Below are 27119 nucleotides of genomic sequence, written 5' to 3' on the forward strand. Positions count from 1 at the left end.
ATATATTAAAATTATTCATCGAGAAGTCTTGCTCTCGTTCTTGAATCCATTGGTTTAGGACATCTCCCCCAAGCCCTACAGGGATTCACTTTTATTAATATCTTTTATATATCCCCTGTATTTATTTATGTAAATATTAATAACTATAAATATATATTTATTTGTAGGCATACCCTATTTACTTTGCCTTTTGGCTTAACAGTTTCTCTGGATATCTTTACCTGAAAACACTTTAAAAGCTACAAACCACTATATATCATAAAGTGATTTGTATTAATTTAGAGTTTAGAATTAGTTCTTAAACACTTGCAATCACATTTTTATGAAATTCAAGGATTATCCTAGGGATTGTGCAGAAGATTGGGGAATAAAAGATCAAAGAGGCAGGGGCATGGAGGCAGAGTTGAGATGCCACGAGAGAAGCAGCACAGTGTTGAAATGAGGAAAATAGAGGTGGGTATTTAGGCCGACTTTCATAAACTGAGGAGTATTTCCACACATGGAAAAATTAGTCTAGGTAGTATAGTGTTCAACTACATACGAAACACATACAAAGTAAGCAAAGTAAGTATATGCTGAGTTTTACCATATGCTTCCCGAAATATCTAGTAAATAGCAAAGTTTGCAGCAGAAAGTCTTAGCACTTCTAAAAGAGAACACACATCTGTACACGTCTTGAAAAGTTTTGATAGCCTCAAGACCATTAAAGGATTTCTGTGGCTTTTATGTAATACATGTATATTCAGCAATAAATATTCATTCAGTGATTCAAAATGAGGATGATGCCTTCAAGGAATTTATTTTCTGAACATCTATATCAACATTATACAAAAACAATTACTCAAAGACTTTGCTGGTTGTAATTCAGTTAGTAATGTTGAGTAAATAGTTCCATCATGCTTCATGTATGTGTAAATGAGAAAGCTCTACTAAAACAGCTTCCTGGTCTACACAAGAGAAAAAACAACGCAAAAAATATTTGGTGATTTGGAAAAATCCTGCCTGACTGATCTTAAACATCAGTCTTTAGTTGGGAAGTAATATAACTTTATTTTATATTTTAAAGTGAAAAGAAGTATTTAAATTTAAGTAATTTATTTAAATTATTAAATATTGTGGAAGACTATAACCTCTATACAAACAAAAGATAAAATTAAAACCACTGAACAAAAATAAAAGTACAATCCCATTGCTTAGAAATAACTCGTGCTAAAATCTGGGGTACCTTATCTCTTTCTACCTCATTAATGCATCTAAACACACTTTAAAGTTTTTCAGTCAAATACTGTATATTGATCTAGAGTCATAAGCTTTTAGCAGGAGGGGTCCTATTAATAATTTTTTTTCTTATTTTACAAATGTACCGACTGAGACCCAAGTGAATTAAGTTACTCTCCAGTACTGGGCTCTGATCCTTTATCAAGTGAAGTGGAGGCAAGAGGAGACCTCAGGTTTTCTGATGATCTTTCTGCAGTGTCACTAAACTGCGAGTCACACTATTCCTTTAATTTTTCAGATTGTTAGCAGGTTGCCATGCACACGAATGCCAGACAGTGAAGAGTCAGGCTGCTTGAACACAGTGTGCCGATGCCAGCCACCTGCCTCCCAGCCTGGTGGTGCCAAAAGGCAGGGCCTCCAGGTCAGAGCTGGCCTGTTCAGGGTTGGGTCCCAAAGGCCTCACTGAGATCAGTAACCTACGAAGGCTATGAAGTGGCCTATGAAGAGCAGAGGCCCTGAGCCAAGCTTTTACCAAGCGTGTCCGCTCAGCCGCCCAGAACAATGGATAGTGCTTTGGAGAAGGCAGTGGGATCAGGAAATAGTTTCTGAGGATTAGTGGGGAATGATAGGGAGTAACCTGCCCTAAGGCCTTTGGAAACCTCTGGTTTCCAGACCAACAGCCCAGAGGGCTGGAGGAAACCAGGCCTTCCTGTGTCTGTCCTCTAATTCTCTGAAAATTAGCAAAATAACAGCATGGTATTTCAGGACTCATTTGGACTTGGGCAGAATAGCCTTTTCTTTTTCCCTTTTTTATTGAAGAATGTAAGTACAATGAAGGCACTCAGGACCTAAGCCTCTACTGAAGGTATTAGCGATGTGGGGTGGGGGGGTGGGTAGGTGGGGAAAGGAAAAGGAAGGGAAGGAGGAAAAGGTGGTGGTTGTTGTTTTTTTAACTTTTGAAACATTCTAAGACTTTTGCCACTCAGTAGACACTTTCAATGCAATGTTTTGGTCAAAACTGCTTACTTTATGGTCTGGGGTGGAAGGCACCTTAGTGAGATACTGACAATAGAAGTGAATGCTAGTATAATCGTCCCCTGTACTCTTTTTCCATCTCTAGTCTTGGAAAGTCTACATTCTACACAGAAGACTGATGTGGAAGAGTATTTTTAAGTGCCAGTTTATCCCAGCAACTGCTGGGTTTTAGAGGAACTCTCAATTAAATACATAGAAATTTCTGTATATTATTTCTCATCAGCTTAATATTAGAACTGAAAGCAATTTTCTAGGGCTGATAGAAATTCATTAGGCCAAATAATTGTACTGCGTTAACAAACTGCATAATTGATATAGGATTATAGCCAAGTATTGTCGTGTTATTACATACGTGTTATAGCTGTTTACAGAATAAATCAAGTGGCAGTTTTACAAATATGGATTAGAATAGAACCAGTGCAGTTGTACATTTAGAGCACTTGTAATGCCAAAATAATGGATTGGATATTTTCTTTTCATATATTGCAGAATATGATTATGTCTTGTTTGTTTAAGAAAAGTGAAACGACTTCTACAAAGCACTATAAAAGTAGTTTCAGCCATAGGTTCAGATGAAATAATACTCTAGAAAAGACATGTATAGTCTTGTAGGATTCATCCAATGCCTGGGTGCTAGGTACTACATATAGAGCATAAATTAAGTGTCAATTTGCATTAGATTATAATCTAAATAATAGTTTTATTGTTTTGTCCCCCTCCAAACTATTGGATTTATCTCCAATTGAGTGTGGCTTAAGGTCATGCAATTTATTTATTTTATTCTGGAATTGATACATCCGAATGAGTGTAGTCTCATTCAAGATAAACACTGACGTGTCTTGAATGAGATGACATTGATTCTCGTGATGGTGTTACTGCTCAAAAGTTTGTAACAACTGACTTGCTTTTAGAGCTTTATAACAATCTTTTAACCATTCCCACTGACTGATCTTAATTCCTCTAGACTGTTTGATTTTGAGAACTAGCAAAAAGCTGTTTTGAATCAATTCTGGAGAATGATGTGACCACTCAAACTAGGAAATACATAAAGAAGTTAATGAGGCTCTGAGTTTCTTGCTTGACCTGAACACCTTGGTATTTCTTAGGAAGAATGTAAAAATTGCTTGTGAAAAAAAACATTGTTAGAATAAGGGTATAGGATGTCTAAAACTTCTTCTGTGACATTTTCTTTGGAATTGCAAAGTAGAATATTTTAACTAGGATAGCATTTTTTTTTCCAAGGGCAGGGTATTATTATAGTTGTAATTTGAACTAAATACATCCTAGTAGGACAGTATTGTGAAAGTAAAAACACAATAACCATAAATCACTATAAATAGCAGTGGAATACAGTGACTATAAAATGTACACACTGAATCCAGCAAAGACCCTCTATGTGCTGTGATGTATACATTCAACCTACCAAAAGGGCAATTCTACCTCATCAATTTTGTCATGCAACTAATATGTACCATTAAATGAATGCTATTCAGAGAAAATTTTTGGAATGATTTATCTGAATTGGGAATTTTAATAAACATGTCTGGGAGGTTTAAACAGAAACCATCTTCTTCTCAAAATAGCTTTCCCAGCAGCAAACTGAACATTCAAAACTACCGCATTGACTTTAGAACCATGTTACTTAAAATAGCTTACAACTCCTCCCCATTTATGCCAGAAAATAATGGTCCCTTCTCAATAAACTGTTTCGTGGATAAAGGCGGCTGAAAATAAAAATATAGGTTTATTTTAGACAATTTAGAATGAAACTCCACGTGATGAGATCTACCTGAATAACTTGTGAGGATTTCACTCATTTGCCGCATCTATATGTTCTGGTGTATTTGTTAAATCAGGATCATTATCACATAGTCACACCTCATAAATATTTGAACTTGCAGTCAAGAGAATGCATATTCTCTCACAATTATTTAAAAGTTAAGAATCCTTTTCTCTCTCCACCTACATACAACTCTATAATGATGTCCACATTTGCTTTCTCAAAGTTTCTGCTGTGACCACTGGCAGAAACAGCATAGCAGACCAGATGGTCTGTTGATTTGAGTTGAGAAATTCTTTGGCCCTTATTTAATTCAGTAGTTCTACTCAATCTGCTCAGGAGAGTTGACTGAGAGAACATAAGGATGCTGCTGTTAAGATGAGGTACGTTGGCAACGTTTCTGCATTTCTTTCCTACCCTTGGCTGGGCATTGTCGTTAGTTCTCTTATCTTTGTAAACCGTTAACTGAATCATTTAAATAATAAAATCGTTTCTCCATGTGGCATAATATTTTAAAAGATGGCTCTATGATTAAATCCTGTTACCTACAGAAAGTTTGTGAAGATCGGAAACAGATTTATCTGTTAACAACTGATGAGAAGTTGACCATTTCATTTGGCTTCTGAAATATTTAGGTGACCCCTGTGGATCTAATGTGGAAGGGTTGGAATCAGTAGGAGCAAAGTCCTAAACAAATGCACGGACTGTCTTTGGAACTGGATGTTGATATCAGAAGTTGCCGTGACAAACACCATCTCTGAAGAGCTCCTTCGTGAGCTCACCTCCTTCTGGTGTTGCCTGCAGCAATTCCATGGTACCCCCATTTTGTATGAGAAAACTTTTATATCAGGTACAGTTTTCTTCACAGTCAGTCCTGATATCTAGAATGAAACTTGGAAGATAATCCTAAATAGAGTTTCTCTTCGGTAAGGTTAGCAGACTCTGAATTGGAGAAAATAAAAATGAGTAAAGATATTTGCCTTGAATTATTTGTTGGAATTTCAACTTACTGACTCCCTGGGTCTCCTTCCTTTTCTTTATTGTCATTAGTTATTTGTTATTTGTCTGTCTGTGGTATGAGAGTTGGTACATATAAACAATATTACATTATTGTGTCAATCCCGGTATTAAAAAATACCTCATTTATAGAAATATTGGAGTTAAGCCTGTTTGGAGAATACGGTGTTCTAATAAACTGAAATTTTTTATTAACTGTAAGAAAACTCTTTCATGTAGAAAAACTGTCTTGGACAGAGTAGTTCACCTGAAATAATGAATGCCTGGCGCCACACCTGAAACAGAAAGGGTATTCGTCTATAATTAATAGCGAAAGGGGCCTTATTTTTAAGGATGTCTTCATTTGATCCTCACTCTTGTTTAACAATTTGGCTAGGTATAGAATTCTAAGTTCAAAATAATTTTACTCTCAGAACTTTGAATATATTAATCTATTGTGGTAGACTAGTGGTATATTCAAAGCATGGACTATTTCTCTTATTGTTGGGGTTATGATATTTCACTAAAATATGTTTAAAAATTGTCTTAAAAACCCCACTATTCCTGCTCTGTACTTGGTAGGTTCGTTTAATCTCAAGTTCACCGTCTTTTCTTCAGCTAAGAGAACATTACATGTTTCATTATTTTCTCTCTTCTGTTTTTCCCTTCTGGGCCCAAATTTTGCCAAGCATTATGTCAGCCTTGTGGTTTTGGGCTAGTTAACCTCTAACATCTTTGATCATCAATTGCATTATTATAAAGTGGAAATTATAATCCCCAGGAGGCTAGTACCCAAAATGGTAATTATTTTTTCTCCTGCAGATACCTTGTTCCTCTGAGCTTATCGTTTTGATCAAGGCACTTGAATCTAAATATAGACTTCTGGCTCTTAAAGTGATGTCTGGGCTGTTTTTAGCATGAAGGTTATTGGACATGACTCTGGTCTTCCTCAAGGTAGCACTGGCTCATTTCTGAAGGCTTCTTTGGATACCGTAGCTGTGTTATAAGGCAAATACAGAGAAAAGAGTTAAAGTATATGTTGAAATGGGAGATAGAATGTTAAATAACAAGGCGACCCCATTTGTTATAAGGTAGAAGTCTATACAAGAAAGCTGTGGGATCTATAGTATTTCTGTATGGATTCAGCTGATGAATGCCTGCCAGATTAATCTTCCCAGAAGAAGAGCTCTGGTCATGTCACCGCTTCTTAAAAATCTTCATTGGATCCCCATTGCCTACAAAGTTAACATCGAGTTCTTAAACTTAATTTTCAAGTTGTCCAAAACACTGGCTCCAGTGAAACTTTCCAATCTTATATCCTACTATTCTCTACATACTCATTCTAATTAAAATACATTATTCTGTTTCCCAAATCTATCCCATGCTGTTCCCTTTGCCTAGAATTCTCCCTGCCTCCTATTTATTCTAGTGAAATCCTTCTCCTTTACGGTCCAACTCCAGAGCTTCTTCCTTTGCAAAGCCTCTGGCAATCTCTGCACAGAATTTGAACATCTCTTATAGCACCTAACATACTGCAGTGAAGAGACTTTAGGTAGAAACTACGTCATATTCATCTGTGATTTACTAAGGTCTAACGATGCCTCTTTTGTAACCTGTGTTTGGTAAATATGGTTGAATGATTAAAAGAATGGATGCATTATAGTAATGCTGTGTTGTAATGTTTTACATGGAGGAAAATAGATTTGGAGATTGTTTTGTTTTGTTTTGTTTTTTGATGGAGCTGACTGGTGACCAAAATTGTGCCTTGTTGACTATTTTGATTAGAGATTTTTAAAAAAATCGTTTATATGATCACTTCTTGATTTTTATAAATAGCTATATGCACTTGTTAATGAGACAGGAATACGGTCAGATATTGGGGAAATATTTACTCAGCTTTTAATCCTTCTCCTTTTAAGAGTCTTTATGAAGAAAAATGAAAATCAGATATAATACTGCTTGTGACTGAAAATATTTTGCATTTTAATGAAATTTCTTATACCATCTAACTTGTTTTGCCTGTGGACATAGTTTGGAACGAAACTGACTTGTTGCTTGGGATTGACCATAATAAATCTGCTGAGAGTTGAGTTCTATTTCAAAATGCATCCTCTCTTCTAACTTCTTTTCCACTGATGAAATTGAAGATATGAAATATCTTATTCTTTAAGTTGTAGCATTCCCTGTAACTAAGTATGTAACTTTTATAAATGCACTAGCAGTTTCTTGATGGCCGTGAAGAAGCGGAGTAGAGCAAGACATTACATGGTAATTTGTTATGTGTGACTTATAATATTTGGGGAAAGAGCAGCTATAATTTTGTGTCTTCGGTCATCAGGGTGGCCTTGATTTGTGGCAAGTCAACATATTCCTCTGAATTTTTGCGATGATGACAGTATTTAAGAGGAAAACACTTAAGTCTTCTGGAAAGAACTTTTAAATTGTAGGGACTTACATCTAATCACCCCTCTGATATCATACAAATATTTTTGTTTCTTTCAGGAAATGAGTGTGTTTTCAAGTTTATGTTAGTTTTTTCCCCCTTGTAAATGGAAAAATACTTAAAGACCATTTTGTACAACTACCTCACTTTGCAGAGAAGGATAGATGCTCTGAGAGTTGGTAGAGGACCTGGGACCAAAACTCAAGTCTTCCAACTTAATGCTAACAGTATTAACAACAACACATAATAGCAGCTAATATGTATAATATTTTCATATACTCTTATTATAAGGAAACTGAGGCACCGAGAAATAGCTTGCTCGAGATCACACCATCAGGGCTTCCCTGGTGGCGCAGTGGTTGAGAATCTGCCTGCCAATGCAGGGGACACGGGTTCGAGCCTTGGTCGGAAGATCCCACGTGCTGCGGAGCAACTAAGCCCGAGCGCCACAACTACTGAACCTGCGTTTTAGAGCCGCGAGCCACAACTACTGAAGCCCACGCACCTAGAGACGGTGCTCCACGACAAGAGAAGCCACCGCAATGAGAAGCCCGTGCACCACAACAAAGAGTAGCCCCTGTTCACTGCGACTAGAGAAAACCTGCGCACAGCAACGAAGACCCAACGCAGCCAAAAATAAATAAATAAATAAATTTACTAAAAAAAAAAAAAAATATATATATATAACCTGTGACTTGAAGAAAAAACAAAAGGTCACTATCAAGTGGTAGAGTTGGGGTTCAAAAATAGGTTGTCTTCCTTTGAGTCTCTCAGTATAACCCAGAGATGTGGTAATATGTGGTTTCACTTTTCAAAGGAAGCTTTTGAGTGCATTTAAGTGCCCTAAGAAAATTAGGATTAACTTTAAACCTAATATCACAACATGAGTATTAGTAATAGTTTTGTAAATGTCAGTTCATCTCATTGCAGAGCATACCTAAGTTACAATTCATAGATAGAAAAAAATTCTATTATTGGGCTGAATAAAAATTTCTTATTTAAAATAAAAATATGATGGAAATTGAAATTGGGTTAAACCTTTCATAGTTTATAAATTGAATTCAATGTAATTCATTTCAAACTCTGGGTACTAATATAGAATTGATTATAATGCGTAAGTACATATGAGGTCACCTAATCATGTATATTCACAGGGAGGCAAAACAAGTATGATTTTCAGCACCAGTAAAGAAGGAAACTCCCTCAAATAAGAAAAGCTCCACTTTATTGAATTTATCTAGAATGTTTAGAGTCAGAAAATCTATTAAGAAATTGTCAATTTTAATGTTTTTTACATTTACATTTTACTATTTGTCCCACCTATTTTATGTTCCTTATTTTTTGTTTCCTGCCTTCTTTTGGACTAATGAAGTATTTTTAAATTATTTAACTATTTCACTCTATTAGCTTGTAGGTTTACACTATTTTACTATTCCTTTTGTGATTATCCTAGACTTTGTAACATGCATCCTTGACTCCTTGAAGTGGTACTGTTATCACTACTCAGACCAGTTGACTCTATTATTGCCCTTCCATCCTTTGTGTTAATGTTGTCATATATTTTAATTCTACACATATTTTAAACTTCATAAGGCATTAATATGTTTATTCAAAATTCATTTTGAATTACCAGTATATTTACCTTTTTCATTGCTCTTCCTTGCATTTAAAAAAAAATCTGGAATCAATTTTCTTTTGCCTGAAGAATTCCCTCTTGTATTTATTTTAAAGCTGTTCTGCTAGTGAGAGATTATCTCTGGTTTTCTTTCTGTGTCTCTGTTTTGAAGGGTATTTTCACTGCGTGTAACATGCTAGGTTGGTTTTACTTTCTATTAACATTTTACAGTTGTCTTTTCATTGTATTCTGACTTCTATCATTTCTGTTAAACCATTATCTGTCAATCTTATTACTGATTTTTCAAAGATAGTTTGCTCTCTCAGGCTGCTTCTAAGATTTTCCTTTGTCTTTAGGTGAGCCTAGTTATTATTTTAAAATATTTATCTGCTTGGCATGCGTAGTGCTTCTTAATTCTTTGACTTAATGGCGTTCCTCAGTTTTGGAGTATCTTGACCATAGGAAGAAAGGTATTTAAATATTGTTTTTTCCCAGTTCTTTCTCTGCTGACCTCATGATCTTTTTTCTTTGCCTCATATATACCTTTTGCTCTTTTTTCCTCTCTTTGCTCTTCTTATATCAATCTGAATGTTTTTACTGTGATATTCCAGTTCACTAATCTTCTCTTTGGCTATATCCAACCTGCTATTAAAGCCATATTTTGAGGTTTTTGTTTTATTATTGTACTTTTCACTTCTAGAATATCTATTTTATTTATTTTTATAGATCTGAGTTCTTTTGTGAATTCTCCATTTTGTCATTTATTTTCTTGAACACATTAGTTACAATTATTTTGAAGTCCATATCTGATCCAATATCTAGATCTTTTTGTATGGTCTTTCCTCCCCTCTCCCTCTGCCCTGTTTTTTTTTTTGTATGCCAGTTGATTTTTTAAATCAAATGTTGGACATTGTGTACAAAAATTGAAGAAGTTTTAAAGAAGTCACCTTCTTCCTGAGGCTGTTCACTCTAGTCTCTGATTGGATGGATAACCTCAATCCATTCATGAGAGTATCTGAGATGACCAAAGACAACTGCCACAAGGAGGAATAATGGGTGGTATAGTTTAATGGTAGAAGATTTAAAGCTAGGAAAATTTAGAAAAGAGAAAGGAAGATATATCTAAAAATAGCAATGAGGGTCAAGAAGAACCTCTGCCCACCTCTGGGCCATGAGAAGTGTGGAACAGTGATCTTCAGTGATAGTGAGAGTTCAGTTAGAATGAAGGCAAAGTTGAGAGAAGAGATTAAATTTTGTGGGATTTTGTTCATGATTAATTGTGAGATCCAGAGGCATAGTAAAATGATTTCAGCAGTTGGGAAAGTGTGGGGTGACAAGGAGGTGATGTACTGATCCAGAGAATATGGGGCCTGAGGATGGATGACCTGGGAGTTCTGGGCTTGGAGTAGCTGACCTAAACAGGGAAAAGTGCATAAAGAGATTATTTTGAGGGACTCTCAGACAGATACTCATGGTGAAACTGTAAGGAGGGAGAATCTTTCTACCAGGACACAAATTTCTGTATTCTCCTATTAGCTATTCTGATAACAGTGTGGAAGAGGTGTGTGAAGATCTGAAGCTTCCGCTTAATTCCTAGAATGAACTATAAGAGAAGAAAATAAGTGGATTGATTTTGGAGATATTTGCAAAGTAAAATTAGCAAGACTTGGTGATAGAATGGATATGAGGTGTGAACAATGAGGCATGTCCAAAATTATGCCCAAATTTCTGGCTGTTGCAGCTGAATAGATGGATGGTAGTGCCATTCACTGAGCTAGAAACACTAGAAGAAGACCAGATTTTGGTGTCAGATGGTGACATTGTGAGTTTGATTTGGACTTTTTGAGTTTAAGGTGCATTTGAGTCATCCAAATGGGGATATCAATATCCAATTAAATACACGTGTCTGTTGCTTCACAGAGGTATCTGACCAGGAGATGTGAGTTTGTCAGCATCTGCTTATACGGTGGTAATTGAAGTTTTTGGACAGAGTGAGCTGGCCAAATGAGAGTCAACAGAGAGAAGCTAGCCAAGAATGTTCACATATGCTGAAGGGCAAATAGAAGGGAGGATGAAAATGTTCATTTTACTTAGCTTCAAGGAGATCTTTGGTAAGAGGGTTGGATTAAGTCCTTCAGAGTAGAAGCCTTAGATTATAGTTGGAGAAGTTTGTTGTTAAAAGAAAAAATGATATTTTAGCTGGAGAGAAATTTTAGTATCTTTTATTTTTAAATCTAGGGGCTTCAGTATGTTTAAAAGCCAGTGAGAGAAATCTGGTTGAAGAAAGATTAAATATACAGAAGAAAGAAAAGAGCTCCTAGGAAACTGAAGAGAAAGGGGGATGTATTAGTTTCCTATTGTTGCTGTAACAAACTACAACAAAAATTAGTAGATCAAAACAAGACACATTTATTAACTTACAGTTTTGGAAATCTGAAACCAGGTCATTGGGCTAAAATCAAGGTGTCAGCCTTTTTCCTTCTGGAGACTCCATCTACTTGCCTTTTCTAGCATCTGGCTCTTGGTCCCACATCACTGACCCCTGCTTCTGTTTTTACATCTCTTTATTTCTGTTTCCGTTGGCACATCACTTTTTCTGATGCTGACCCTCCCTGCCTTCGCCTTGTAAGAACCCTTGTGAATATCTTGAGACCACCTGTGTAATTCAGGATAATCTTCGGTTATCAAGATCTTTAACTTAATCACATCTGCAAAGCCCTTTTTATCATGTAAGCTAATATATACAGAGCCACAGATTCCGGGGATTAGGATGTGGACTTTTTTTTTTTTCATGGAGGGTAGCATTATTCAGCCTGCCAAGGATAGAAAGGAGCATTTTCTAATTTAATTGGAAACGAGGAAGGTAGAACATGTGCAAGACATGGGTATGTCTGTAAAAATATATTTTGGGGCTCATATTACATATTTTCTCTTTAAAATGGAGTTGTTGCACTTGCTTGAGGGGAGAGGCAGACAGGAAATTCAGGGAAGAAAGTTCTAACTTAACAACTAGAGCACTCCTTCATTTAGCCAATAGTTAACAAGAACCTGCTGGGAACCTGATGGGTACAGGGGTACAAAGTCATAAACACACAGCAGTTATTATCTTTCTATACACAGTTAGAGGTTTTCAAGGTGTGCTAAATGACCATTTGACCAGAGGCGTTTAAAAAGGATTCCTGGGTACTAAATTACAGATGACCTCACAGATAATTCTAATATTTACTGATTGTTATCAGTAATGTGTACTTCCTAAATACAATATATTTTAAAGAAATGGGTAACATATCATAGAATGCATTAAATGCTAATACCAGAGATAATTGCTCAGAAGTAAGGAGTGTAGTAAGTATTAAGGAGTCCTTGTCAATATTTGAGCAGTCAGAGCTCATGACACTCTACTTTTGCTAAGTACTTGAACTTTAACTTGAATAATCTTATAGTTCTTTGCATTTTAAGTTTTACATGAATAGTACATGAACTATAAATATTATAAAAAAATAAATACATTAAAAATAACCACTTCGTGATCACAGGTCTCCTCAATCTCACTTTCTTCCCTAAAGATCAAGATTGTTAAAAATTTGGCATGGATTCTTTTAGGGTTTTTTTTTTCTTATGGGTTTACTGACACACGTGTATATATGAAACTATAGGTATTTTCTTTGATTTTTACACAAATGGGGTCATACTAAATTATTGCTCTATAGTTAAAAAAATTCAACATTATGTTTTTGCAATCTTTTTTTGTTAATCTGTATGTTAGTTCTGTCAGTTGCTACCTACTAGTCCATAGACTGAATGCATTATATTTTATTAATATGTAAGCATTTTCAATACATCAATTGTTTCCAAATTTTTCTCTTGTAAGCAATGATACAGTGAACATTCTTCCAGATGCCTTTCTAATGTTTATGCTAGTTAGTCTAGAGAATCAGGAAAGGAGTAGTTATATCAAAAGGCATGGCTTCTCAAGGTTTTTATAGATGCTGCCAGATTTCATTCCTTAAAGTCTGTTCCCATTTATTCTACTTTCTTTTATGTCTGACAGTACCACTTTCTTCCTAACACTTGTGCCAGCATTTGACATTATCAATATTTAAAAGTTTTTCCAGTAGTGAAAGTGCCTTATTTTAATGTATGTTTCTTTTGTTACTAGTGAGACTGAATATTTTTTTCAAGTTTTTATATTCAGTGGTGTAATATGTTTGTTCATATGTATGTGAATTGTGTGTTCATATCTGCCTTTTGGTTCATTTTTATTTTGAGAGGTATTTATTTTTTCTGTTAATTTTTAGGAACTCTTTATATATTCTGAGTATTAGTCCTCTCTTAAACATGTTGTACACATATTCTCTCAATCTGTGCCTGGTGTTCGAATTTTATGTATGGAATCTATCATACTATAAACATTAAAATATTTATAAGTTTAATTTGTTGAATTTTTTTATGGCTTCTAGGTCTAGATTATTCAAATTCTTTGGTTATTTTTTCTAACGTATGTAAATTAGTTAAATTAGTTAAATTTTGGGAATTTCTTTTTAGTTTTCTAATTTTGGAGTCCATTTTAGTATCAGGTTAAAGAATATCCTTTGTGTACTCAAACGAGTAGAGTCAGTCTTTTTTGAGTATCTCATCCTTTCTCCCTTGATTTTTGGTACCAACTGTTGCATATACACATGGATCTGTAGGTAACTTTTTAAAAATTGGATGGCTGCCTTTTTATATTATGTTAGGTATGTCAGGTATAGAAAGACACTCCTCATTAATCTTGTTCTTCTAACTTTCTTGGCTATAATTACACATTTTCTTTACTCTGAAACAGTTTGAAAAGCAGAGACATCATCTGTTCCTTAAAGAGTATGTAGAATTTCTCTGTAAAACAAACTATCTGTACTGGCCCACCTTTTTGGGGAATAGCTCTTTGACAACTTGCTCTCTTTTTCTATCGTAATTAATGTCTTTGAATTTTCTGTTTGCTGGATTCAATATGTATAACTTATGTTGTCCTACAGAATTATCAATTTCATCCAGATTTTATTTACATAAAATTGTGGGAAGTATTTTCTTAATATTCTTTTAATTGTTTCTTCATTTCTCTAGTATTATTTCTTATATTATATATTGTTACTTTCCCTTTTTTCGCCCTTGATTTGTTTCACAATTTATCTATTTTATTTTTTTCCCCCAAACATCAGATCTTGGATTTATTTATTAGTTCTACATTTTGCTTTTTTTCCAAGTTTTAATTTCTACTTTTATTTTTACTAAATTTCTTCTTTATGCTTTCCTCAGATTTTACTTAATGATATTTTCTAAATTTTGGATACTAATGAATTTATTTTCATTCTTGTTTATTAATAGATATGTGTTTAAGGCTATGAATTATAGCGTGAGAACTGTTAGCTGTAAAAGATGTGATGTGTAGTGTTTTCATTAAATTCATTATTCTTATTTGTAGTAGTATTATTATGTAGATATTCTGCAATTTTAACTTTTATTTTTTTCTTTGGAGAGTTATATAAAGAGTCTTAAAATTTTTCCTAACCCCAGATTTTATTAGTAAGTTTTCATTTTATTGTACTGTGATCAGAAACTGTTGTCTGCATTCTTTCCACTATTAGAATTTATTGGGATTTTATCTGTGACTTAAAATGTGACCAAGTTTTTTTTTTAACCTTTTAATTAAAAAAAAAATTATTTATTTTATTTTTGGCTGCATCGGGTCTTCGTTGCTGCTCACGGACTTTTCTCTAGTTGCAGCGAGCAGGGGCTACTCTTCATTGTGTTGTGCGGGCTTCTCATTGCAGTGACTTCTCTTGTGCGGAGCACAGGCTCTAGGCATGTGGGCTTCAGTAGTTTGTAGCACACGGGCTCAGTAGCTGTGGCTCGCGGGCTCTAGAGCGCAGGCTCAGTAGTTGTGGTGCACGGGCTTAGTTGCTCCGCGGCATGTGGGATCTTCCCAGACCAGGGCTCGAACCCATGTCCGCTGCATTGGCAGGCAGATTCTTAACCACTGCGCCACCAGGGAAGCCCTAAGCATTTTCTTAAAGAGAAGTTATATTCTCTGACTTAACATTAGAATTCGAAATGTAACAGTTAAATCTATTTTGTTGTTTATATTAGCCTATTTATATTTTTCATATTTATATCTACTTTTTAATACACCTGTTCATCATGGTTTGAGAGGGTTGGATAGTAGTCTATTAATAGTGTGTCTATATCCGATTTTCCTTATATTTCCTATACCTATGTGTATTGTATGACACCTAGACATTCATAACCAATATATTTTTTATTGTGAATCACATCTTTTAGCATTAAAGTTTTCTTCATTGCTTGTTTAGTGCTTTTCTGTCCTGAGTTCAGTCTTGCATGATATTGACCACTGTATTCTTTCCTTCCCTCCTTCCCTCTGTTCTTTCTCTGTCCCTCCTTCCCTCCTTTCTTTTTTTTCTTTCTCGCCCACCCCCGCCCCCGCCTTGCCCCCACCACATTCTTTGTTTTCAAACTTTCTCAGTCACTGGGTTATAGGAGTCTCTTTCCCACCGAATAGAGTGGAATCTGCTTTATGATTCATACGGAAAGTTTGTTTTCTTTCAGTAGGTAAGTTTGGCTCTCTAACATTTATTAAGATGACATAAAAGTTTGGTGTTAATACTGTTATACTATTTTATATTATGTTTTAAAATTTATAGGTTTTGAAGAAAATTTACAAGGTGTTCTGCCTTCTTAGCATTGTGTTCTTTTAATTAGAAAGGTTTATATATCTGTTACCATTATGGCTATAACTACATGGAAACCCTTAAACCTCTTATTTCTTTAAACATTATCTGTTAATCCTCTCTAAGGAGCAATAATAAAATTAATATTTTTCTTCTTCCTCCTCCATTTTCTACCAGCTGATTTTAGCATTACAAAATAATTTAAATTCTCCTGTGATTTATCAGTTTTAAAATAATATCTTTTGATCTCAGTAACATTCCATGTTTTTCCTCCTTCAGCTTTTATCTTCCCATGTTTCTTTTATCATTTCTGCATGTTAAGGCTTATATTACTTATATTTTATTATAGCAGCATAATTACATAGGGATTTAGTCCCATAATTAGTTTTGGTATTTATTATAGTCCTTTTACTTTGAATTTTCCAGCTGGCTCTCGGATGATTGCAATTTATCTCCTAGTAAATTCCTCAAGAAGGTTCCATGGGAACAAGATTTTATGTGCTTTCATATGTTCAAAACTTTTGAATATTGTCTGTTACCTTTACAGTCAATGAGTTTTGCTAGATTTAAATATCTCATTTCTATTTTCTTTCCCCAAGGATTTCATGAGCATTACTCCATCCAGTGGAGTAACTAAAAGACAGTGGGGTCCACTGAAACTTGTTGAATGTTATTGTGGAGAAATACTGCAACAGATTGATTTCTCCCTTATGAGCTACTGGGGATTTTTTGCCTTGATGTCCAACGCATTCTGTAAATTTCAAGTCCAGTGAAGTTGGGCATTTTACTGTTGACTATTAAAATGAGTTTCTCTGGGGACGTGTGCCCTTCAATATGTATTTTATTTTATTTTTTAAGCATTAAAATAGTGTTTCAGATTTATTAGTAGTAAATTTGGAATAGGGAAATCAATATAGACCATAAGGAAAACTTGAACTTTCTATTCGTTTCCCAGCTACCCACTCACTTTTCATACAAAACAGACCTTGACTCCCACATCTGAGTGAAATGGGTCTGCAGAATCTTTCGGGGAATGATAGGGTACCAGTGGCCAGCCTCAAACCTTGTCAGGTCTGAAAATAAGATTACAAGAAGGAAATAACATTTCAGTCTTGTCTTGAGAGACATAACCTAGGTTCAGTTACGACTACGTTTGCCATGTGAGGGTAAAGAGCTCAATGTCCATTTATTGGTCAGTGTGGCAAAAAAGATATGCAAGATGGAGCCAATTGTTTGAGCTAAATTAATACAGTTTTTTTTTTTTAACTCATTGTTACCTATTTTGTAACTTACTCATTCTTCTGTAGGGGAAAGAAAGACTATAGAAGAGTATGAAGAGATTAACTGAGTATAGTAAAATATGGATCCCTCAATAGAAATATAAGGAATGGAATGATAATTGTCACCCTTTTCCTAAAATCTTGTTTGAAATTTCCCTACTGTTACACTACAACTGAAGCTTTCACACCACTCTATACGGACTTCTACATTCTGTATTTTATAGCTAGAAATACACTAATAAATTTTTACAAAATATCACATATGCTTACTATTGTTCCTAGTGTATTGCTAAATACGTATTAAGCTATTTTATCTTAGTCGTAATCATATCTACACAGAAAGTATGAAGATGTCTTTCTCAACAGAGTATGAAACACGCCTTTAGTGGAATGTTGAACCCTCATTTCAGAGCAAAATAATATATGGCTATCAGAGCCTATTAAGAGGAAAATACTTAAATTCTTTTAGAAGTAAACTTTGTATGGAATGAGTTTCTGATGTGCCCCTCTAATCTTTTTTTTTTTTTTAATTGAGGTATAGTCGATTCACAATGTTGTGTAAGTTTCAGGTGTACAGCAAAGTGATTTCAGTTATACATATATATCTATTTCAGATTTCAGTAGGTATTTTATTATAAAAAGTTTTCTTATATTTTATTTTTATATATTTATTCCTTTCCATTATTTTGATTTTCTTCTGGGGAGATTCCAGTTACACATGTATAGATCTCCTTTACTTGTCTTTAGTTCTCTGTTTCTAATACTTCTTAAATTTAAAACAGTTTTCTTCTCTCTTTGGTTGCCTTTTTTGTATCTGTCATCTATTACCTCGACTTTGATAGATTTCAATACATAGCATTTAAATCTCTGGAGCTCTGCTAGCTAATGTTTCATCTCCTCTTACTGTCTTGGTGTTTCTTCTCTATCCTTTTAATTGTCTGCTTTGTGTGTGAACAGATACGATTTTGCTTCATTAATTATTTTTTGTTCTTGGTTTAATGTATGGTCTTAAATTTTATCTGTTCTTTGGCATTACTTTTCTTGCAAGTAGTCCTCATCTGCCATTTGTTTTTCCTGTGTCTTTTCTCCTTTCTTCCCATTCATAGTATGTTTGTACAGATTTCGATGATGGTTCTGTTTTGTTATTCATCTTCAAAGCAGTGGGTTTTTCTTGGAACATATTTATGGGAGATTCATGAGGAAGACAGTCACAGTTTAAGTACTAAGTTAAAAAGACTTTTCCTTTTTTGTGTTTGAATTTTGTTTTCAGCCTTTAATTCTTCTAAGCTAAGGGATATGGGAAGGTGTGAAATTTTTCTTAATATAATGACTTCCCACTGCTACAGAGGTATGGTGTTCCTGCAAAAATGGATTTCTGACCTCCTTTTGTTTCCGTTATTTTTAAAGGATTTTTGTGCCTATGTTCATGGGGGATATTGAGAAACTGGATAATATTTTGTTGCCAGTCTGATTCTCATACCTTGCAGGTAAACGATAATTCCTCTCTCAGGAAGTGTTAGGAATTTTATCTTTTCTCTTTGAATTTGTCACATTTCCCACTATTTGTCTAACGTGACTACTTTTTTGTTCAAATTAGCCATCGGGGGGCACTTTTAGTTTAAAATTTGTAACTTTATTCAGCTCAGGGAACTTCTGTCTTTTCTTTCTTTTTCCTTGTGCTTTCTTTTTTTTAGTCTTTCTGTAACTCATATTCTATGTGTGTTGATCTTTTTAGATTGTTCCTCCATGGTTTCTTTTTCATTTCATTTCTTTGACTTTTCCCTTCACATTGTGAGAGACATTTTCTCAACTTTATCTTCTATACTGTTTATTAGTTGTTAGCTTTGTTTATTACAGTAATGTTTGGAAGTTCTGGGTTGCCTCATCCTCTACATTCCTTTTCTCTTAAGTATTTATATAGTATTTAAGATGACCTTATATTTTCTCTAAATATACTCTAAACCTAAGTTCTCTGGATCTGTCTTCACCATCTTTTCTCTTATACACAAATTCTGGCTATAATTTCTTGTGCTCTTATCAGTCTAATGCCAGTGATTTCTAGCTTCTAGAAATTCTTTTAATTTATGGTATACTGAAGGTACCTTTCTTATATCCCAGCATGGCAAAAAAAAAAAAAAAAATTATTTCTTCTTTCTTAGCAAGGAAATTATCTCTTTATTTTCTTTCTCTTCCTCCTTCTTCTCCTTCTTGTCATTTTAAGGTTTTGGGGGCATGAAGAAAGTTAGGTGCTTGTTTTTTGTCTGCTTTCTTGATCTAACTATTTTTCTTAAGAGAACCTTAAAGTATATGAAATTTGAAGAGTGTAGATAAGACATTTATCTTTTTATAGCCTATACTTTTGTTAATTATAATTTATGTTGGAAGCTCAAATACAGGGAAAAGTTATAATTTTATTTATATTTGTTAATGTATTTGACCACTTGAACCTGTGTTTCTACTTCCTTGTCATCTTTGAAATCTTGACTTCCTTCTAATCTGGTAATTTCCATTTCTCTCTAAGACTCATTTCTCTGTTTCTGTTTTCCTTCCTTCTAGTCACTATTCCATAGTTTGTCTTTCACACTGAGGTAAAATACACATCTTATCAAATATCACTACCCTTGAGGATGAGAGTCAAATTTCTGAGTATGACATAGAAGGACCATTCTTGTCTGGAAGCCCCTTCCATGTTTTTCATCTTTGTATATATTTCCATTACTTGAAATTACCTTCATTCTTGGATCTTTTGTCCACTTAGGGAACTTGTCTGCTATTTCATGGTGAAATTAAGCTCTTTCTTTTTTATGGTTCCAGAACTTTATTTATACTCAGTTAAAGAACTTAACATATAGTTGTACTTATTTTTAAGTGTCCATCTGCCCTCCTGTAGACAGTACAATACATTATGCCTCCTTGATAGGCAGCCATAATGCTCCTAGAAAACTATGTCAGGTGAAGAATACACCTTTTAAAATACTTGACTGAACTGTAGATTGGTTATATTTATCATGACTAAGGCTTATAAGTCATTCAGTAATTTCTTTAAAAGAAGAAACTTTCTATCAGAGTTTAAATCAGTAAGAAATCCTAGGGGACTTCCCTGGTGGCACAGTGGTTAAGACTCCACACTCCCAATGCAGAGGGTCCGGGTTCAATCCCTGGTCAGGGAACTAGATCCCACATGCATGCCCCAACTAAAAGTTTGCATGCCGCAACTAAGGGGCCCTCGAGCCACAGCTAAGGAGCTCACCTGCCGCAACTAAGACCTAGTGCAACCAAATAAATAAATAAAATAAATAAATATGAAAAAAAAGAAATCCTAGACATTTTTGATGGAAGGAAGGAACTGTCGGAGTAGAGGGGGAGAAATAAGATAGAGGAAGATCAGATCAGGCCCATCAAGTGCAAAGAATGATGCCCTGTCGTATACCTAGAGAAGCAAAAGGTCTTTGAGTAATATGAGCTGATAGAACTAGAGGTACTGAGTTTGTGTCTAAAGATCTAGACTGTTTATTGCTATTAAATGCTATAACCAAATATTTTAAGATTTTTCTAAAACGGGTGTTCTTAGGACAACAGTTAAATTTAGTGTCGACACTACTGACCACTAACAGAACTATGTCAGATAGCAAAAGAATATCCCAATGATCCTGTGAAGAAGACTGTGTGCTTTTGTTCAGAATAAATCATAAGGCTAGCAACTGTTAAGACGAGAAAGGGGGCTTGTCCACCATGTAACCGGAGTGACTAGTCTTTCCACATTGATTGTGAGTGAACGTGATGCCCACTGTGTACAGAGAGCATCCTGCTAGGTATTCTGGGAGCAGCACAGGAGATGAAATCCTGGGTCCCACACTTAAGGATTATAGTCTCCTTAGACAAACAACTGGGGCCTATGAAAGGATTTATTAGTTATCAAAGCAGTGTATTAGTGTGTGCAGAGAAAGGTATGAGGAATGGAAAAGTTTAAGTCCTAAAAAAAAAGTACAAAACAAGGAATGATATAATTTAGATGGAGGAATGACTTCTTGGAGGGGTCAATTTTGATCTGTATCTTTGGGGGAGTTAATGAATATGGAGGGGCAATGAGCTACCCCAAATTGGTAGCACAATAGCACAATATACAGGAGGAAGATGGAGGGGCAAACCAAGTTGTGTTTTGTGTAAAGCAGGAGACTGGTTGATTGGTTGGCTGAAGAAGTATTTGTAGGAATTAGTAATCAAGAAGCATTCTTGTGCCTTATAGCATTCCCCCCCACCATGTATAAAGCTACTTGGGGTGACAGAGTGATGGTTAAAGGGAAATTACACATGTCCCTACTTTCAGGGAGCCTACATTCTAAATGGTATAAGGTGCTCACACATAGAAAACAGTAGCTGAAGCTTGACTAAACTGGTATATGATGAAGGGTAAAGAGATAGTCTGGAAAAAATAGATATGGTTTGAATCTTTAAAATGGGAACAAATGATGACTGCTATACAGGTTTGTTAGAATAAAATGAAATACCATATGTAAAGTGCCTAACACTTGACAGGCACTCTGTGTTTGTTGTCGCTCCCTCCTTTTCTACCTCTCAGTTCTAAGGTAGTATGTGCAAAGAAAAAAAAGGAGAGATGCTTGAAGGATGAGAGATCAGTGAAACTTTCAGAAGAGGTGGGACTGGTCTTGGGCCTTAAAAGATTTGTGGGTTTTAGAGAGTGAACGTTACAAGAAAAGAGAGGTGGAGCTTGGACGTGCTTCAGGGAGCTCCAAGGAGCTTCTGCTCATGTGGAGTGGGAGAAGAGGTCTGAAAGGCAGGCTTGGAACCTAGACGTTGGCTGGTGCTTAGGTTGCATTCTTCTGCCCAGATTCCACCTTGTGCACTGCTTCGACCAAGTGTTGACATGTTGCCATGTGTCAGCTCCTCTGATATGCAGGAGTTATCAACTTGGAATTCCCCATAGCAAATAGCATAGTACTTTACACATAGTAAGGCCCTCTATGCATATTTATTAGGTGAGTTAGTAAAACAAATGCTTAGGAACATCAGAAACAAGGGTGGTATGAAGATGACATTTTATGCTAATACTACATCAAATTATTTAGTACAATGTGGGAGAGAATATTGTAGAGTAGAATAGTAGCGTATCTTGGAGAGGGCCAGATGTGGTTTTCACCTTGGCTGATTGACTTATGTACTTCGTGGATTTGGATAAGTTTTTGCAATATATTCTTGTATCTGAGACCATTTTTAGCCTTCTGCTCTTCTGGCGTCAGTTTCCTCATCTATTGAATAGCTAGTACCTGCTTCATAGAGTTGTCATGAGGATTCAATGAAAACTAGCTCAATGCCTGGCCCATACTGGGTGCTCACTTAAATATTATTAATTATCATCATAATACTTATTATTTATTATTTTTGTGTTATTCTTAATTCACATTGAAACTTTGATATGCATATTTTGAGTGACAAAATTCACTCTTGTTCTATCAGTGTTGAGCAAAGAACAAAATAATGTACAGTGCTATTCTATAGTATTTCATTGTTGACCTTGCTATATTGTTTGCAACCCTGTTATATCAAAATTTAATTTGTAGGGCTTTCCTGGTGGCGCAATGGTTGGGGGTCCGTCTGCCGGTGCAGGGGATGCGGGTTCGTGCCCCGGTCTGGGAAGATCCCACATGCTGCGGAGCGGCTGGGCCCGTGAGCCATGGCCGCTGAGCCTGCGCGCCTGGAGCCTGTGCTCCGCAACGGGAGAGGCCACAACAGTGAGAGGCCTGCATACTGCAAAAAAAAAAAAAAAAAAAAAAAATTAATTTGTAAATAATGATCTGTGACACAGTCTAAGGAGAATGCATCTTAGGCCCAGTCCTCTGCAGGAGCAGTTCACGGAGTATTTTTCATCACCTGCCTTGGGCTCTTCCAGACCATACACAAAACTGATATCCTTGATCCTCATAGCAATCCCCAAATTGTTGGCCATAGCTTTTTATCCCCATTTAGCAGCAGCTGAAGAAATTAAGGCTCAGGTGACAAGGTTAGTGAGTGGTGCAAGCCATTTATAATAATGGTAAAAAAAAAAAAAAAAGCATGGGCTCAAGTTAAATTTTGAATCAGTGTCTACAATAACTAGGAAGTGAGATAAAGCAGTCACTAGGAACACGTGGAAAAGATCGCTGAAAAATGAGACTCTGCCTGTTATTAAGTGTGAGTGTTGTCTCATTAGTCTTTCAGCCTGCTGACTGTGAAAAGTGTATTTGAGTTTTTTTCAAAGACCTTTTTGGCAACATAGAGTCACAAAATGCCACATTTCGCTCTTCATGGTTTTCACTGAAAATTTATAAACTTCAACTTTCAAGAGTTCCAAAGAGATGACCTATCATACTTCAGCAGTTCATTGTCTGTAGAATAGTTTTTAAGGACAGGTATGTTGCACTGTAATGAATATAGAGCCTGGACATTGTTTTGACTTGAAGGATGCATTTTAGTGTTTAAAAAGCTCTATCATGTGATGTAAAACAGCATCTCTGACTCCCCATTCGCCTAGACTTCAAAACTTGCAGTCGGCTTTGAGAACCTCACTCTGTATCTCCATCAGTTATCAAGTTCTGCATATTCTTTTCTCTTACTCACTTTTCAAAGCAAATGTCGTTTCCTCCTTGAAGCCTGCCGTGATCTCACCTCTGATGTGTAGTTTCTTCTAACTTGGTGCACCCCTGGTACTTGGCATTTAATCGCAGTGAGACTCAGCCCTTTACTGAATGTGATTTTTAATTTAAAAATGAGTATCTCTATTCCACTATGAAGCAGTGACCATATCTTACTCATTAGCATGTACTTATCACCTAACACACTGCCTGGCACATAGTGGGTTCTTTGCCTCATGATGTAGTGGAATGAATTGCTTTGATTATGGTGGAACCCTTTCTGAGACCAGAGATAACACTTTGTAATATTCAAAGCCTAAATTGAGAAAAGAAGAAAGAAAACTTGTAGATAATAAACTTGAAATTATGTAGTAACCATGGGCTTTGTTATTGTGTGCCTGCCAAAAAAGTGACTCAAGGTTAAACCAAAATCTTTTCCTTCACAAATGGCGACTCCCCTCCCAGTATTAGTAGATTTTTGTTGGTCGTTTTATTTTAAAAGACCATGATAAACCTAGTAGGATAAGAATAAAATGAATGCCCACAAATTAGATCTGCCTGTGACTTTTTTACTAAGTGAATTCCCCCCCAGCTGCCATTGTGAGCGAGCTGTGTAGGTTTTGAAATTCAAAGTAGGGAACCCTAGAGTTTGTAGTGTCTCTTTTTTTCTTTTGAGGAATATGAGATCACCGTGCATATAAAACACACCCAAATGAACTCTGCCCAGTAGCAGTCTAGATAATGAAATGGAAAGTTTGTATCTGAGTTGCCGAGAATCTCCCATTTTGCCCTGTTACTAGGACAACCACTTTGTGATCTAGAAGTGACAGGGAGCTCCCCTCAAGCTGAACGCAGCATGTCATTCTCTGTGTCCTTGGTTGAAGAGCACTGAGTAGGTGCTTGTTAAGGAATCGGTCCAAAGGGAGTTTATAATATAAAAACTCAGATTAGTTTTAATATTGCAATACTTTTTGTCATTTTTGTGTTTCTCTTACTCTTTATTTAGACATTATTGAAAATTTTCTCATTAACCAGAAATGGACCCTTCTCCAACCCTCGAAAATACTGGAATACAATTTTTAGTTATTGTAAGAAAAAAAGGCAAAATGGTTGTTAAACTTTTGAGAATGCTTTGAGCATGCTTATTTAAATGCTTTGAATTGAATGAAATGTGCTCAATTACACAGATCTGTGCTTTTAAAAAACACTAGCATTTGCAATTCATACGTTGTAGTTTAATGCCCCATTTATATTTAACAGTATTATTTAGGTTGATTGTTAAGGTAATATTTAACAGGAATAGTTAAGTGTGTAGCTTCAAGGACAGCTAAAAGGTCCATAATACAGAAATTTTAGCTGTTTAGGAGACGAAATACATAAATATATATTAAAATCCTTTTATTATGACTTGTAAAGTTTAACACCTTTGGACCAATTCTAACTTCAGGATTATTTTTTGTGCCTCATATAATATGTTTCAATCTACCCATTTATCACTTTTATGAGTAGCATAAGTAAATTTAGTGCATCTGCATATTTATACACTTTAAATAGACCAATGTAAACAGTTTCTTATCTGCCATATGTTGAAATGTTTCAGTAAAGTAAAGACATAACTGCCTAGTCAACAAAGAATGGCATTGAATTGCACTGTTTTGGAAAAAAAAGTTAAGTGAACTAGATGGCTGCTAATCTGGTTCTTTAAATATCATAAACAAAAGTATCAGAATGTGTTTCCAAGGACAAAGGCGGAGTTTTCTGGGCTTTGATTGGTTGCTGCCTTGTCCTGTCCCACAGCCATCCTTAATTGGCTTTGGTAGATTGGAATCACATAAGCAGAGTGACATTTATTACTTTCCTAGTTGTTTCTTTGCACTGAGCCCCGAGATTCCCAAGGAGTAACTGTAAAAGATTTCTTTCATTTCGTCCATGATCTACGGGAGGGGATCACTCTAAGAAGAGCAGGCATGAGTTTGAGTGCAAGAAGAGTCACTCTGCCTGCAATAACGCCCATAGTTCTACAGAAAAGGGTATGTGATTTCTGCCTTTTTTCTTTTCTTTTTCTTGCTGTTTTTTAATTTCCTGTTACTGTGTTTATTAATGTGTTGGAAACTTTCGTTACATATCCTGAGAGAGGCTATAATTCATTGAGGCTATAGGTGATTAAAGGATAGATTATTGAAATTAGACTATTAAAAAAAAAGCTGGGCCAGAACATCTCTGTAGTACGAAAAGCTCCATGTGAAAGTAGTTTGGTCTCGATTTCAGGGCGTTGTGATAGAGACTGTATTGAAGATTTTTCTTTCTTTTTTTTTTCCCCTTCTACTGTAACTTCAGGCCTCTTTGCCTTTAGTTCAATAGGCAATCTGCTAGCTATTATGTTTTATATTTGTTTACTAAGGAGCAGATTCTTTGTTTCACTATAATTTGTGATACATCCATCTTCATTGTTGAATGGACGATATAATTGTTTTACTGTTTAAAACATATGGCACCAGTTTCTTTTCCTCTGGTTTTCTACCCATTTCTGTTGAGTTTCTGCTTACTTGCTTAAGAAAAACTTTCCATTAAGTTCCCTTGTGAAAAGGCTTTCTGTTAATTATTAATGCAGTCAATCCTGTGTGTGAAATATTTTGTCTGTTAGTTTTTTGTAAAGTTTATTTCTGTGTCTTACTTGCCACATCGTATTTTATAAGGTAATAAATACACCATGTGATGTAGCATTTAAGTAAAGCTGAATATACTAAACTTCTCTTGTAAATATACCAAATAAGAACCGTGTATTGAAATCCTTAAAGAATCAAATCTGTTGTATAGCAAAGAAAAAGCACCAAAACACATTTTGACACTGTGCTTTCTGAATGGTTTTGGTGACACTAGAAACTGTAATGTTTATTTCCGTACCTGACTTTTAATGGTTAACTATTAGTGTATTTCATTAAGTCAAAGGTCATGGTTTAATTTATTTGAAAATGACAAATCTTACAATTAGGGTGTCTTTTAAAAGAAGTGTCTCTTTTCATTGTTTTTAAGTTTTAGGTTTTTAATTTTTTTTTTATCCAGTTGACTACTTATTCACCAGGGACATTTTACTTGGCAGTAAAACAGTATATGATAATTTTGCCAACATTTGTTCTTATCTTTCTTGATGTCTTTCTTTCATCTTAAGCAAATTTAATTAAAAATATTTTGCATTGAGCTGGAGTCTTTATTTTGATGTAGACTTAGTAGTACATTAATAATGACCATATAGATTACCTGAGTCACTGGCAACGTGAAAAGGTATAATAGCGTATATCAAATCTATATCCTTGTGTTTGGATTCTTCTTTATCCAGTTAATACTTTATCCAGTTAATAATTCTTCTTTATCCAGTTAATTAATAATAATTTCTTTGG

General features: G+C 35.2%; 1 protein-coding gene across 4 annotated transcripts in view; it reads left to right on the forward strand.

The window, feature by feature from the left end:
- GRB14 (growth factor receptor bound protein 14) overlaps positions 1–27119 on the forward strand; it is a 125477-nt gene that overhangs the window by 30574 nt on the left and 67784 nt on the right. Inside the window, exon 1 of one of the 4 annotated variants that reach the window (XM_060016670.1) lies at positions 25552–25751. The exons of the other annotated variants lie outside the window; for them this stretch is intronic. Within the exon in view, the coding sequence (XP_059872653.1) occupies positions 25689–25751 (63 nt within the window). The 5' untranslated portion in view covers positions 25552–25688. Of the gene's footprint in view, positions 1–25551; positions 25752–27119 lie in introns of those variants that run through there. 4 annotated transcript variants of the gene reach the window in all.

The sequence above is a fragment of the Delphinus delphis genome, chromosome 7 (assembly GCF_949987515.2).
Source record: "Delphinus delphis chromosome 7, mDelDel1.2, whole genome shotgun sequence".
Classification (NCBI taxonomy): Eukaryota; Metazoa; Chordata; class Mammalia; order Artiodactyla; family Delphinidae; genus Delphinus; species Delphinus delphis.